The 13,816-nt window shown below is 39.1% G+C and overlaps 1 protein-coding gene across 4 annotated transcripts in view; it reads left to right on the top strand.

Annotated features, from left to right (window-relative positions):
- The window catches only part of LOC124111997, a 63,447-nt gene that overhangs the window by 10,969 nt on the left and 38,662 nt on the right, over nt 1–13,816 (top strand). For 3 of the 4 annotated variants that reach the window (XM_048399751.1, XM_046471959.2, XM_048399752.1), the window contains 6 exons: nt 941–1,055; nt 1,735–1,897; nt 2,532–3,104; nt 3,534–3,617; nt 3,857–3,993; nt 4,182–4,316. In XM_048399751.1, the coding sequence (XP_048255708.1) occupies nt 941–1,055; nt 1,735–1,897; nt 2,532–3,104; nt 3,534–3,617; nt 3,857–3,993; nt 4,182–4,316 (1,207 nt within the window). The remainder of the gene's footprint in view (nt 1–940; nt 1,056–1,734; nt 1,898–2,531; nt 3,105–3,533; nt 3,618–3,856; nt 3,994–4,181; nt 4,317–13,816) is intronic. The other variant, XM_048399753.1, reaches the window with a different exon arrangement.

Below are 13,816 nucleotides of genomic sequence, written 5' to 3' on the forward strand. Positions count from 1 at the left end.
TCATGTTTTGTGTTATATAAATATATTTTGTTGATCACAGATTTGTTTGAATGGTGTTTTGTGTGACATAGATATGCTTTTTTAAAATTTTTGATCACGTGTATCTTGCACATGCCAATACTGTTATGTCCATTTGATATGAGACTTAAGTAGACTTGTAAATTGTGTAAATCACCTTGTAATATACCAGTAATGATACCGGGTATTTGAAAAGCACCCTTGGCATTTTCTATGCCTGAAAGTCCACTTTTAACTAAGTCTGTGTAAGTTATTCCTGAATTTGACTATGGGTATTAATAAGCAAGCACAAATGTTGCTTTCAATTTTTTCTCTCTTTTTTTCTTTTTTATCAGTGCACATTTAACTTTCATATAATAGATGTTATGTTACTGCACAGTTTGACAAGACTGATATTGCCAACTTTGCCACTAGAATTAATAGGTTGCTCCAAAATATAGTCATAGTTTTTAAACAGATAAATTAATTGTTGTACTAGTTGGGATTACTTCGTGGTGTCTAAAGCTGCTGGTTATTTGATTTCAAAGAAATGTTATATCCAGCTTTTTTTTACCTTCAAGGGGGGGGGGGCGGTGGTTAAAGCGTTCGCACGTCATGCCGAAGTCCCGTGTTCGATTCCCCACATGGGTACAATGTGTGAAGCCCATTTCTGGTGTCCCCCGCCACCGTGATATTGCTGGAATATTGCTAAAGGCGCGTGAAACCATACTCACTCACTCACTCTACCTTCATGGTTTAATGGTTACTATACCTCAGTCTCTCAGTGAAATATGTGTGTGCTGTGTTCGAAATGAAGTGGGAACTCCAGTTTAATGCTGCAGTATTTATATGGAGGAACCTCCAAATCTTTAGAGTTTGAGGTTAGTGTTATGACAAGGACACTTCGACTTTCATGCTTAACTTCGAACTTTGTTTTATGTAGGGTGACATCCCGAGGCGGAACCCTGACCCAGAGCTGGCTCAACTAGCAGCAAGCCATGGCCGTCAGATGGAGATGCTGCAGGGACGTAACAAGGACCTTGAGAGACAGAGGGAGGGTGGGTACTGATCAGCTGGAATATTTATATAGTGGTTCCAGTAACTGTTTGATGTAGCACCAGATGCTAGTTGGAAGGTGGTTAAAATGCCGATGAGGAGGCCAGTTACAGATGTAACTTTAATTGACCATCTCCCTACTGTGACCCTGGGAACATGGCAAGATTTAAAAGTCACACTGGAGTTTGTTGTGGAATGATATATTGATGTACTGTTACTCATCAATACCATTTTTATTTTACTATGAGCATTGATGCAGATCTTAAAATCTCAAAGAAATTGATTAATATACAGATGTCAATATTAGTACAAGTCAAGCTTAAGCTCGTACTTTTGCAGTATTTACCACTCAATTTGTGACAAAAAATATCCAACAGTTAAATTAATTATGAGGGTCTATTCAACATGAAATCCTTACTTTAACCTTAGTAGTTAAAGAAAGGAATGCTTGCTGGTACAGTTGTAGTAATATAAATGTGTTCCAATTTCTCCTGTTGAATGTTGACTACAACAAGGCACAAAAGAAGAACACAACAGCATCAACCAGCTAAACTATACACAATTAGGTTTCAAATATATGTCGCAGAATAGTTTCCATGTATCTCAAAATATTAAATGAAATTTAAACTGGCATTACCCATCCCAAGCATTGTAGAAAACTGTTTCTTTCAATACCTACAGAAATCCGGCGTCGATTAGAAGAGCTTGGACGGAAACCAGTGAGAGAAGAAGACCCATCAAACTCACTGCTGGATGAACTTAGGGAACAGGAGCTACGCAACCAGAGATTGCTCGAAGAGCTGCGCAGACAACTTGCTGAAGCCAGGCAGCCCATCAACATCATGTATGTACCATCAGGCAGTTTGAGGAGCTGTCACTCTTATACACTTTCTCTTTCCTAACACTGTCAGCTGATAACTTGATAAATGTTGTTTGTTTGTTGTTTAATGCCGCACTCAGCAATATTCCAGCTATATGATGGCGGTCTATAAATAATCAAGTCTGGACCAGACAATCCAGTGATTGACATCATGAGCATCGATCTACACAATTGGGATATAATGACATGCATCAACCAAGTCAGCGAGCCTGACCACCTGATCCCGTTGGTCTCCTCTTACAACAAGCATAGTTGCCTCTTATGGCAAGCATAGGTTGCTGAAGACCTATTTTCTCTACCCAGATCAAGGGTCACTTGATAAATGTAAGTTTCTTCAGACTTGGGTACAGTGAACACAATGATCCTATCCTTCATATCTCACTTCCTCATTCTGTAAGCATCTACAGTGAAACCTTGTTTATCCGGACCCCGTTAGTTAAGGAAAAAATCTTTCCAGACAATTTCTGTAGGGAACCTCAACGTTAAATCAAAGGATATTATCTGTTAACATGGTTAGTCATGGTTATTTCAATGAGAACGAGACAGTCCAGATAGATGAGGTTTCACTGTATTCTCTTCAGCATACTGTCTCTTACAGCGACATAAACATGTTGTCCCGCAATGAGAAACTTACGTCAGACTTGCTAGATAGATTTTATAAGATGATGAGAAAGGAAAGAGATGAGAAGTATGAAAAGATTCTGTCCAGAGTTGAGGTAGGTGTACAGCCATCTCGAGAATTCTGGATCGAGAAAGAGCCGTCATCTGACATGTCCTCATCCTTGCAAGAAAAAGCATCTGGAACAGAGGAAACTGATTCACTGAAATGTATCACAAACGTAGCCAATCAGCATGAATCAGATATGAACACTTGGACTGTTTCTCTCCCTGGGTCAAATACGAGGCAAAAGACACATCCTGGTTCAGTCCAGGGAATGACACATCCAGAAGCTGCCCAAATGTCACACCCACACGGTGACCAGAAACAGCCATTTGTGCCAGCGTTAGGATGGAGGGAATGTTTGACGGCTTTTAATCAAAGAGGGCAGAGTGGCGTTCCCCATGATGTGACCAGTTATGGTAATGAATGTGTGATGTGCAAGGGAAGGAATATGGCAGGACAGTTTCAACCTGGATTCAAGGGTTACAGAGACAATCAAATACACAGAATGTGAGATTGACAATTCAGACAGTTATTGTCATTATTGCTCCTTATTATTGATGGCAATCATTGTTTAGCTATCTTTCCATGTTCGTTGTTCCTTCTTTTTTTCTGCTTAGTTCTCTTTGTTTTGTGTTGACTTTTCCACTTCACAATTTAATTGAAGTTCTTCTTGCATTTGTCATGTGTTGGTGTTCTAGGGATGGAAAGAGTCATAATTCAGTGTTTCATCATCCAGATATCTGAAACTCTTTCAGCCTAAAGACAAATTGTCCTTGATAATCCAAATTCTTGGAATGTGATGGAAGTGTAGATACCTACATCTATAAAGTAATGACTGATTACGGACACTGATATGATAAATGTTTCTATGGACTTAAAATAGCTCATGATATACTTTGCTTATCATGCTTAATGTTTTTTCAATCTTTGCTTCAGAGCTGAAGAAAGGTACGAGCAGAAACAGAAGCAGCCTTTCACATACCCTATCTACTATGGCAGTTCCTTGGTGGCGGAAATCAGGTATGCTGCAATGTTTTAACTGTAAATCTGTGTCATCATCTACTTCGATCCCAATCCATGTCAATCCACTCTGTGACCATATCATACAACCTGACTCATACATCTGTTTTGATACCCAGCTTACATCCTTAACAATATCATGTTCACATCTACATTCTCACCTCATCTTCATCCCACCATTGCTCTATGTGCCCTTGATGTAAGTGTTGTGATTCTGAAGGACATGTCTGTTGTTCCAGTGCAATCAGACAGGCATACATCCAGAATGGTGGCCAAGATCCTGAGGTCTTGGCTCAGCTGGCTCAGATGTTGGCAGAGGCTCAGGCTATAGAAGATCAGCTACGCAATGCTCCCAAACAAACAAAGGTTGTCAAAGGTAGGATAGTAAGATGGAGTTATAGTTACATCTTTTTTAATAAGTTTCAGCCATTTCTTATAAATAATTTCTTAAATTTGTCTTTGAGTCATGAGTTATTCTGCAACAATTAAATCATATGACTTGTTTATAAAGTACTGCCAAAGAGAGAGCACAATGCTAAGTTTATTTGTCTTCATTGCTTCCAGAAAAGAAGACCAGCAATGAGTACATGCACAGCATGATGGCCCTGGAGATGGAGAATGAGAGGATGCAGAGGGAGTTGATGCTGTTGCAGGAGCAGAACATGCTGGCACGCAACCGCCGCAAGGATGATCGTGAAGGTAGGAGCACCTATCTGTGGAGCAGACTGCGCAGCTTTGTCCGACAACCATCTGTGTCCACGAGATACCTTTCCATGCTCAACAACAGTGATGATGATGATGCATTTAGATCTATGACTTCTTTCAGCTCACGTAGGCCTCACACTTCTTTAGGGCTGTACGGTTTAGGTGCTAGCTTTCCTTTCGGTTCTATCTATGGGTATTCTTCCCTGTCGCCTCTTTACCATGACTATGATGATGATTATTACCCAATTAGTCGCATCAGCACATACAGAAGTCCACTCAGGACAATGATGAGGTTTTCCAAAAAGACAACCACAACTGTTGAAGAAGAGGAACCAGAGAAGCCAAAGATTATCTTGCCCTTCTCTGTTTATCCTCGAATCTGGAAAAAGCCTAAGCAGAGAGGTATGGTTGAGAACGTGGTGTCTGGGTTCCAGCCGGGGGAGCGAGTGATGAAGGTGTATTCCAGTCAAGAAGTTGATGATGCTGGTCCGGTGATCCCACAGGCGATTCATAGTTTCAGGAGTACAGATGGGCGTGTGAATACCGTCTACACACAACACACCCCAAGAGATGGCAACACAACCAGCAGGTCATATTCTGTCAATGGGAGGCCTTTCTGGAGCTCTGCTGGGCCTGTGTTATCTGGCAGTCAGCACTTCACCTATCAAAGTCCTCATAATGGTTTCACTAAAACCTTTGCCTACACACCAAACTACAGATACCAGAATCTGTTACCACTCACTACTGGTAGAAGTAGCTACTCAAGTGGTGCACTCACCAGCAGTATTCCGTCAGAAAGTCGGTACACTAAAGTCTACCAACTCCCCAGGTCTCGGAGCGACTTTCAAACCACTCTTTCAACAAGTCGGTACCGGGACAGTAGCCCCTTGTCAACAAGTCGCTATTTGGACAGCAACCCTTTGTTAACAAGTCGCTACTTGGACAGTAAATCCTTGTCAACAAGTCACAACATTGACAGGTACCCCTTGTCAACAATTCACAACATTGACAGGTACCCCTTGTCAACAAGTCACAACATTGACAGGTACCCCTTGTCAAGTCACAACATTGACAGGTACCCCTTGTCATCAAGTGGATACATGGAGAGTTATCCTCTGTCAAATCGCTACATCTCACAGTCATGGTCTCACACACCTTCATCTGTTGGTAACCCAACATTGGTGTATCGAGGAGAACATATCCCTTTGGATAAGCCTAACTCCTACTCAACTGTCTACCAGAATGCTAACTCCTCTGTAAGAGTGATTCCTGTGGACAGAGACCGTAAGACTAACTCAGATGAGAACAAAGAAAACAAGCCAAAAGGTAAACGGTTTAACTTCAGTTTCAGAAAGAATGACAAATCAAAAGAAGAAGAAAAGAAAAAAGATGCCAAATCTGGAGATCCTTTCCAAACCAATCCTCAGCTAGCTGCCAGATTCTATGCAGCAGGTACTGCTCTGCAGGCCATCTCCCGGTTCAGCAACAGATCAGCAGATGGCCAGACAGGTAGCACTCCAGCCTCTGGCCGGCCGGTGTTCCAGCCTCCTATCATTCCCCGCACAGCTGCTGATCAAGCTTCTGACCCCATGGCCACTGATCCCAACCTAGCTGGTCGACTACAGTCAGCAGCTGTATCACTGCATCAGCTCAGGGAGAAGTATGCTCGGCAACAAGCCGAGGTGGCAGCGGAGGCAGAAGAGGCTGAGAGGAAAGCTGAGGAGAAGGAAAAGGCAAAGCAACAGCACAATGAGATGATGAAGAAGATGACTGATGCACATATAGAGTCCAATCAGAGAACTGTTCGTTTCATGACTGACATGAGCCAACAAGAACAGGATTACTTGGACGAACGAGCAAAGTCACGAGCCAAATCCAGGGCTGAGTCTCACTCATCTTGGGCTGCCTTTTATGAATCGAACCCAACATACTATAGAGGCCGAGACAGCTTCCAGCCTCCATCCAAATCCTACAAGCCTCCCCCTGAGGAGGGAAAGGAAAAGGCTAAATCCAAGTCCAAGTCCAAAACTGACAAAGGAGACAAAACAGAAAAGAAACCCAACAAAAAAAAATGATACTGACATGATGTTGGCCATATTGCCTGTCAGTCAGGGGAGATATTGGTACCGGTATATGTGTTTTGTCATTCACGTCAACACTGCAACTTATTTCTCCCAGTTTCTTGATCTCTTGTGGCTCCTTCAGCCAAGGCTATCCCATTGATATTAACGCTGATGCACATGGAATCTAAGCACCTTCACATATTTATTTCACCCATCACTCATATTGTCACATGGCACAGGATTGGCATGCCATATATGCTTCCTTACTTCACAACTAGGATCTGTCACATCACAGGTACCTGTCACTCATAATACCATCAGTGACATAATACCTGTCCGTCGTAATACAATATGTCACATGTCACAGGGTTGACATGCAACGATATATGTTTCCCTATTGCACAACTAGAATCTGTCACAACATGTCAGTTGTAATACGATGTCACATGTCACATGTCACAGAGTTGACATGCCATGGTATATGCATCCCTGTTGCACTGTGCACTGTCACATCACAGGTCAATTGTCACTCACAACTGACACTCGTTATACCATATGTCACATGTCACAGAGTTGACATGACATGACATATGCTTCCCTATTGCACAGCTAGGATCTGTCACATCACAAGTTGCCTTTTACTGGTAATGCTGTCACTTGTCACTCATAATGCCGTCACACGTCACTCGTAATACCATTTGTCACAGGGTTTGACATTGGTTATCTCTGTTTGTTGGAAAACATTTGGTTATAGTTCAAGAATACCCTTTCATTAGCTTTCTTTTATTAATGCTTTTGAATGCTAAAGTTTCATATGTGTATTGGTATATTGTCTAATAATAGCATCGCTATTTAATTTGTAGCATGTCCAGAGCTAGAGAATATTTTGATATGATTCATCAATAACATGAGTTTAATTTACTAACCACATAACATTTCTGAGCTAGGATTTATTGGCAAACAGTGAGGAATTGATGAAATGTAAAGCTGGTTGTATGCTTCAGATTTTATTTAAAACAAATTTTCACCTCTACTTTCGAGTTACTGTCTTTTTTAAATGAATGGATTTCAAGTTGACCTCATTGTTTGCTGTTGTATATTGCGCTATTGACAACTGATCTGTTTGGCTATACTGCTGGAGGTAGCTAGTGTAACCCTGCTTGACATGTGTTTATTTCAGGTGACTATACCATCCGGTACACCCATAGCCACAGCCCCCTCACTTCCAGATATTGCCCTTACTGTCAGTACTGTTAATGACGTAGATGAGCCACTTCAACACCTAGGACAATCTCTCCTGGCATAGATGTACATGATCTATTAGTGACATTCAGTCATTTATTCTATTGCTAACTTGATTATGTATGCATTTGTTAAACTAGTAACTGGTTTTCAAGGCTTTTTAAATAACCGATATTTCTTTGGAAATATCTTTTGGTTTTAAAAATATTGATAGATCTATTTTAGAACAAAAACTCTAAGAAAAATACCGCTTGTCTATATATAGTACAGTAATAATGGTTTTTAATGTGTTATGACCTTTTACAAATGTTGGATATGCACTAAATTTGAGATTTATGTTGCATTAATATTTTACCAAGGTAAAGTTTGAAAAATGTTTAACATCTCATTTGAGCTCAAGATTAATAAAGAAACTTTAAAGCTAGATAAACCTCAAATAAATAAAATGATTTTACAAGTAACTGATTCCAGTAACTTATCTGATATAACAAAAATTATATTTATAGGATGATATGCCCCATTATATATGAGTTATTTCTAATCCAACACCTTCGATGCCATGTTAGTCTTATTTATTTTTGTATTTTGAATTCCCTGTGTAACAAGAATCAGAAGCTGTGATAGTAGTTTCTTCTAGTCATTGTTATCGTGTATATGCATGGCCACACCAGACTCTTGAATTACCGATATATAACCTAAAACAAATTAAAATGAAAAAATAAATGTATACTAAAACAAAAACAATTCTTTTCCCCCAAAACAGTTCCTATCTGAAATGTGGCAGGATATGTCAACAGCTTATTTTACACACTGAAACAATGTCTACTTTTATATGAATTGTTCAGATATCAGAATGTCATGTGACAAAATACAGTTGTTTTATTGCTGTATTTTATTTTAAATTATAAACATTTCTCTCTGGAATGAAATCTGTATACCAAGAAGGAAAGTGTGTCATCCTCAAAGAGCAGGCATTTCGGGTACATAAACTGCATATAACCCCTTGCTAAAAAGATATTATCTTTTGATTCAGGAATTGCTGAAAAATGTTCAAACTTTCAATAGTGCCACTCCAATTTGATATCTTAGACATGATAAAACAATGACTGAAACTAAGTTCCATGTCAAAGTTTATCAGCTGTTAATCCATTTACATTTTAGCCTATGTGTTAGTCCTGCTATTGCAATCCTGGGTGCTGTTCTACAAAGCGATCTTAGCTCTAAAGGGGATCGTAAATCTAATATCTTAGCATACACTTATGACAGTGGTAGCGCTAAGGTTGTTTTGAACAACGACACCCTGAAATATTTATCACATCTTTAACTAGTTGTGGTTCTAAATGATTTGGTACATGTTTTAAAATACCAGTGTTTGAATATTATTTATATGCAAGTAATTTTACAAGTTACAAGTTTATCTTTTTTCAGGGTCATGAAGTTTATGGATTAGAATAGCCTTGCTTGTAGAGGATGTTCTTAACATTAACTTAAAGCTCCTCTAATTAGTGCTAGTCAGTATTTTAACCAGGGTCATATTTGTGATATAAAATAAGCTCGCCTCACATTAGCTTTTCTGAGGTATTTCATCAGATCATGCCATTAGTTTTTAACACTTTTCTATAGTATTTAGTGAATGCAACCCAAGTGCTAGATATGCTTGTCTTCATAGATTTTGAGAACTTTACATTTTCAATCTTTGAAATAACATCTGTGTATACAAAATTCAAACTTGCTGTTCATATACATATTTGCAAAAATATGGTAAATTATGTTTTGGAACAATTTTATGACATTATCACCTTGTGAATTGTTATTGTTGATGTGAACAAGAGGTCCTTGTTTCTTGTTTAAGATTTTGTTTATAAGGCAAACATACTGGTACTTGAGTAATTTTTGTGTGAAAAAATAGTACAGTATGCCTTCACTCTCATCAAACTTAGCATGCATGAGCACTGAATATATGCATTGTATGAGCTTTTGGATGTATACATCTCAACTTCAATAGTAAGAATATGTTACTCAATCTTTGGTTATGATATCATATTTGATCAGTATAGTAAAAAAACTGATTTGTCACAAGATTAGTTTACATCATGCATGTATACCAGTATCTTATGTATATAGAATGACAATTTCTTTGATATTGTAAAAGTATGGTAAATATTGAAGGAACTCAAAATATATCAAGTTTTGAAATTGAAATATGTTCTCAAATGTGTTACTTTCATACATTGTGATTTAGGGCAATTGGATTTGGCACGTGCAACTTAAATATATCATGAAACCAATGCAATATTTACCATAGCTTGTGAAAAGTTGAACCTGTACAAAAAATCATTTTGTGATTGAGTATTGGACAGCATGAATGTACACTACTTTTGAATATAACCCTGATCTATAGGGAATAAAGTTATTTTTACACAATTTAAGCTTATGTAATAATTTCTTAATGCAGATATCAAATTCACAATGCTTTGAATTAGGAGAATGCTGTACCAATATTTTGATCATAAAGTGATTACATGTGTTTTTATTTGGCATTGCCTCATACATGCTTTATTCAGTGCTCAAAAATGATTCTGAAAAATAGAAAATTGTTTACTTGGCTGATATCAGTTCTAATATTTACTAACACTTATTAATTCAAAGCATTGGTGATGGTCTATGCATTATTGGTATATCAGTAGAGCTGCTTGACGTGGATATATTTACAAAAGTCATGTCAAGACCATTATTAAATTGTGGCAATGACAGTCTACCATTTGGAGATGAACATGTGGTATAGCATGGACATGTGTTCTAGTATGGCATGGACGTGTTCTGGTATAGCAATGACATGTGTTCTACTGTCGCATGGACTGTTGTTCTGGTATAGCATGGACATGTGTAGCATGGACATGTGTTACGTACTGAGTACTTGAGCTCTACCTTGCTCCAGACAAACATTCTGGAATAACATGGACTTGTGCTGTGCCTTGCTCCAGACAAACATTCTGGTATAACATGGACTTGTGCTGTGCCTTGCTCCAGATACACATTCTGGTATAACATGGACTTGTGCTGTGCCTTAAGGGCTCCAGATACACATTCTGGTATAGCCTGGCCATGTGTTCTGGTATAGCATGGACATGTGTTATGGTACAGCCTGGCCATGTGTTCTGGTGTAGCATGGACTGTTCTGGTGTAGCATGGACATGTGTTATGGGACAGCCTGGCCATGTGTTCTGGTGTAGCATGGACAAGTGTTATGGTACAGCCTGGCCATGTGTTCTGGTGTAGCATGGACTGTTCTGGTGTAGCATGGACATGTGTTATGGGACAGCCTGGCCATGTGTTCTGGTATAGCATGGACATGTGTTATGGTACAGCCTGGCCATGTGTTATGGTACAGCCTGGCCATGTGTTCTGGTGTAGCATGGGCATGTGTTATGGTACAGCCTGGCCATGTGTTCTGGTGTAGCATGGACATGTGTTATGGTACAGCCTGGCCATGTGTTCTAGTATAGCATGGACATGTGTTATGGTACAGCATGGACATGTGTTCTGGTGTAGCATTGACTGTTCTGGTATAGCCTGGCAATGTGTTCTGGTATAGTCTGGACATGTGTTATGGTACAGCCTGGCCATGTGTTCTGGTGTAGCATGGCCATGTGTTCTGGTGTAGCATTGACTGTTCTGGTATAGCCTGGCAATGTGTTCTGGTATAGTTGGACATGTGTTATGGTACAGCCTGGCCATGTGTTCTGGTGTAGCATGGCCATGTGTTCTGGTGTAGCATCGCCATGTGTTCTGGTGTAGCATGGACATGTGTTATGTACTGAGTACTTTAGCTCTACCTTGCTCCAGACAAACATTCTGGAATAACATGGACTTGTGCTGTGCCTTGCTCCAGATACACATTCTGGTATAACATGGACTTGTGCTCTACCTTGCTCCAGACAAACATTCTGGTATAACATGGACATATGGTCTACTTTGCTCCAGACAAAATAATTCTGGTATAACTTGCACATGTGCTCTACCTTGCTGCAGATAACATTCTAGTATAACATGGACTTGTTCTCTGCCTTGCTCCAGATACACATTCAGATATAACATGGACTTGTGCTCTGCCTTGCTCCAGATACACATTCTGATATAACACGGACTTGTGCTCTGCCTTGCTCCAGATACACATTCTGATATAACATGGACTTGTGCTCTGCCTTGCTCCAGATACACATTCTGGTATAAAATGCACATGTGCTCTACTTAACCCCCAAATTTGAATCATCACTATTTGTAAATACACAAACAGAAAATCACTTTGTTAACTCTCTGTAATGTTTGTTTATCATACATAAACAATATTATTCATACAGGCTTTATCACTAAACCTATTGCACTCACCCAACAAACATGTATTATACCTAACATTCTGTGAATGTGAGTCACTGTGAGAGGAATAACACAAGTTTATTCCTTTGAGTCATGTTGAAAGGTCACCAAACTGCTAGCCAGAGTTTCACACTCTTGAGGTGAGGACAGGTAATTTACTTATCAGGACTCTCTTGAGATTCCACAATCTTGTTGAGGAACACCCATAGCTACCATTGTCTCCTTACTATGAATTGTGAGTCTGGCTTAGATAGGCTATGGTATTTTCAGGATCATTAAAAGGATCTATAAAAGGTGTCAAAATTGATTGGTGTATACGATTTGTTTATGCTGGTTGCCAGGGGTGACTATACCCTTTCTGACCAAGGTAATACCATCTCCTTGCTGTAAGAACTTAATATTCTCATGACGTTTATGAGAAAATTATTTAAATGATATTTTGATATTTTGGCCAGAGAGCTTTTATTTGCCCAATTTTGTATGCAAATGAATATACCTTCAAGAAGTTTTGAAATTTGCCATGAAGGATGATATTTAGTTTCTTTTGATCTTGTCATGCAGTGAGATCAAAGGTCAAGTTTAATGAAAACTGAATATGTTTATAAATCAGCTGTAACCTCTGGGTACTGAAAAACAATGTCTACAGTGGACATATATACCAGTCATCTCCCCAAGGTAAAGGAGTTAACTGACTGTAATTGAACGAATTCAGCATGGCAGTTGCCCTGATGTTTATGAACCGGATATCGATTTCATTAGGGGGTTTGGGTTGGACTATGATAGACTCATTAGTCAAGCCTAGTTCAGCAAGGGTGGAAACTGGATTTTTAAAATCAGCTAACCCTCTTGCCTTGGGAAGATGCACACCCAAAAAGTTTTGGCGGATTACGTCCCATTAGTGGCTCTGTTTTGTGTGTTTCTCACACAGATAGCTGAGTTCGACTTCCATGGCTTTCTGCATATCAGCTATTGACAAACTGTGTTGCATAAGGTTTTGTTACTAAGCCAGAAACAATGTCATACCTATCATGGTTAGCTTTCTACTAAACAATGTCAGGATAGAATAGGTCCCCATTACCAAAATGCTGGTTATCAGAGCTGGCCAATGAATATCACTTGGTTACTGTGTATGGCTGGAGTGGATTGCTGCTCTTGCTGTCAACCATTGGATTTCCAATGTGTCAAATTTACAGGCCAACAAGATATATCTTGAATATTGCTGACTACAGCATAAAACAAGATTAACTCAAATTCCACAGCCTCGCTGACTTGGTTGAAGCATGTCATCGATCACAATTGCGTGGATCGATGTTCATGATATCAATCAATGGATTGTCTGGTCCAGACTTGATTATTTACAGACCGCCTTCATATAGCTGGAATATTGCTGAGTGTGGCGTAAAACAACAAACAAACCAACCAACCAATTCCAAAATAAGACAAAAATATATTTTTGAAAAATATGTAAAAAAGACAGTAGTGCTAATCAAAACACATATGGAGAGAATCACTATGTTTTAAAAAAATGTTCTGATATTCTAGGTTATGTCAATGACCATATATCAGAATATGGTCTCTGCTCAAAGTCAATATTTCATTTCCAACCACCAACAACATATTTGAGTCCACAAGTCCGGATCTAATTGAATGGATATTTTTGTATGCATAAATAAAGGTACTAAAATATCATGCAAATTTCAAACACCTTTGAAATATTCATACCACAAGTAAGCCTCGAAACCACTTTTTCCTAGCCCTTGTGTATATCCAGTTGACAGTTCAACGTTGATTTACTGTCGGTCAGATATCCAG

The sequence above is a fragment of the Haliotis rufescens genome, unplaced genomic scaffold (genome assembly GCF_023055435.1).
Source record: "Haliotis rufescens isolate VD_foot unplaced genomic scaffold, xgHalRufe1.0.p SCAF_2, whole genome shotgun sequence".
Lineage (NCBI taxonomy): Eukaryota > Metazoa > Mollusca > Gastropoda > Lepetellida > Haliotidae > Haliotis > Haliotis rufescens.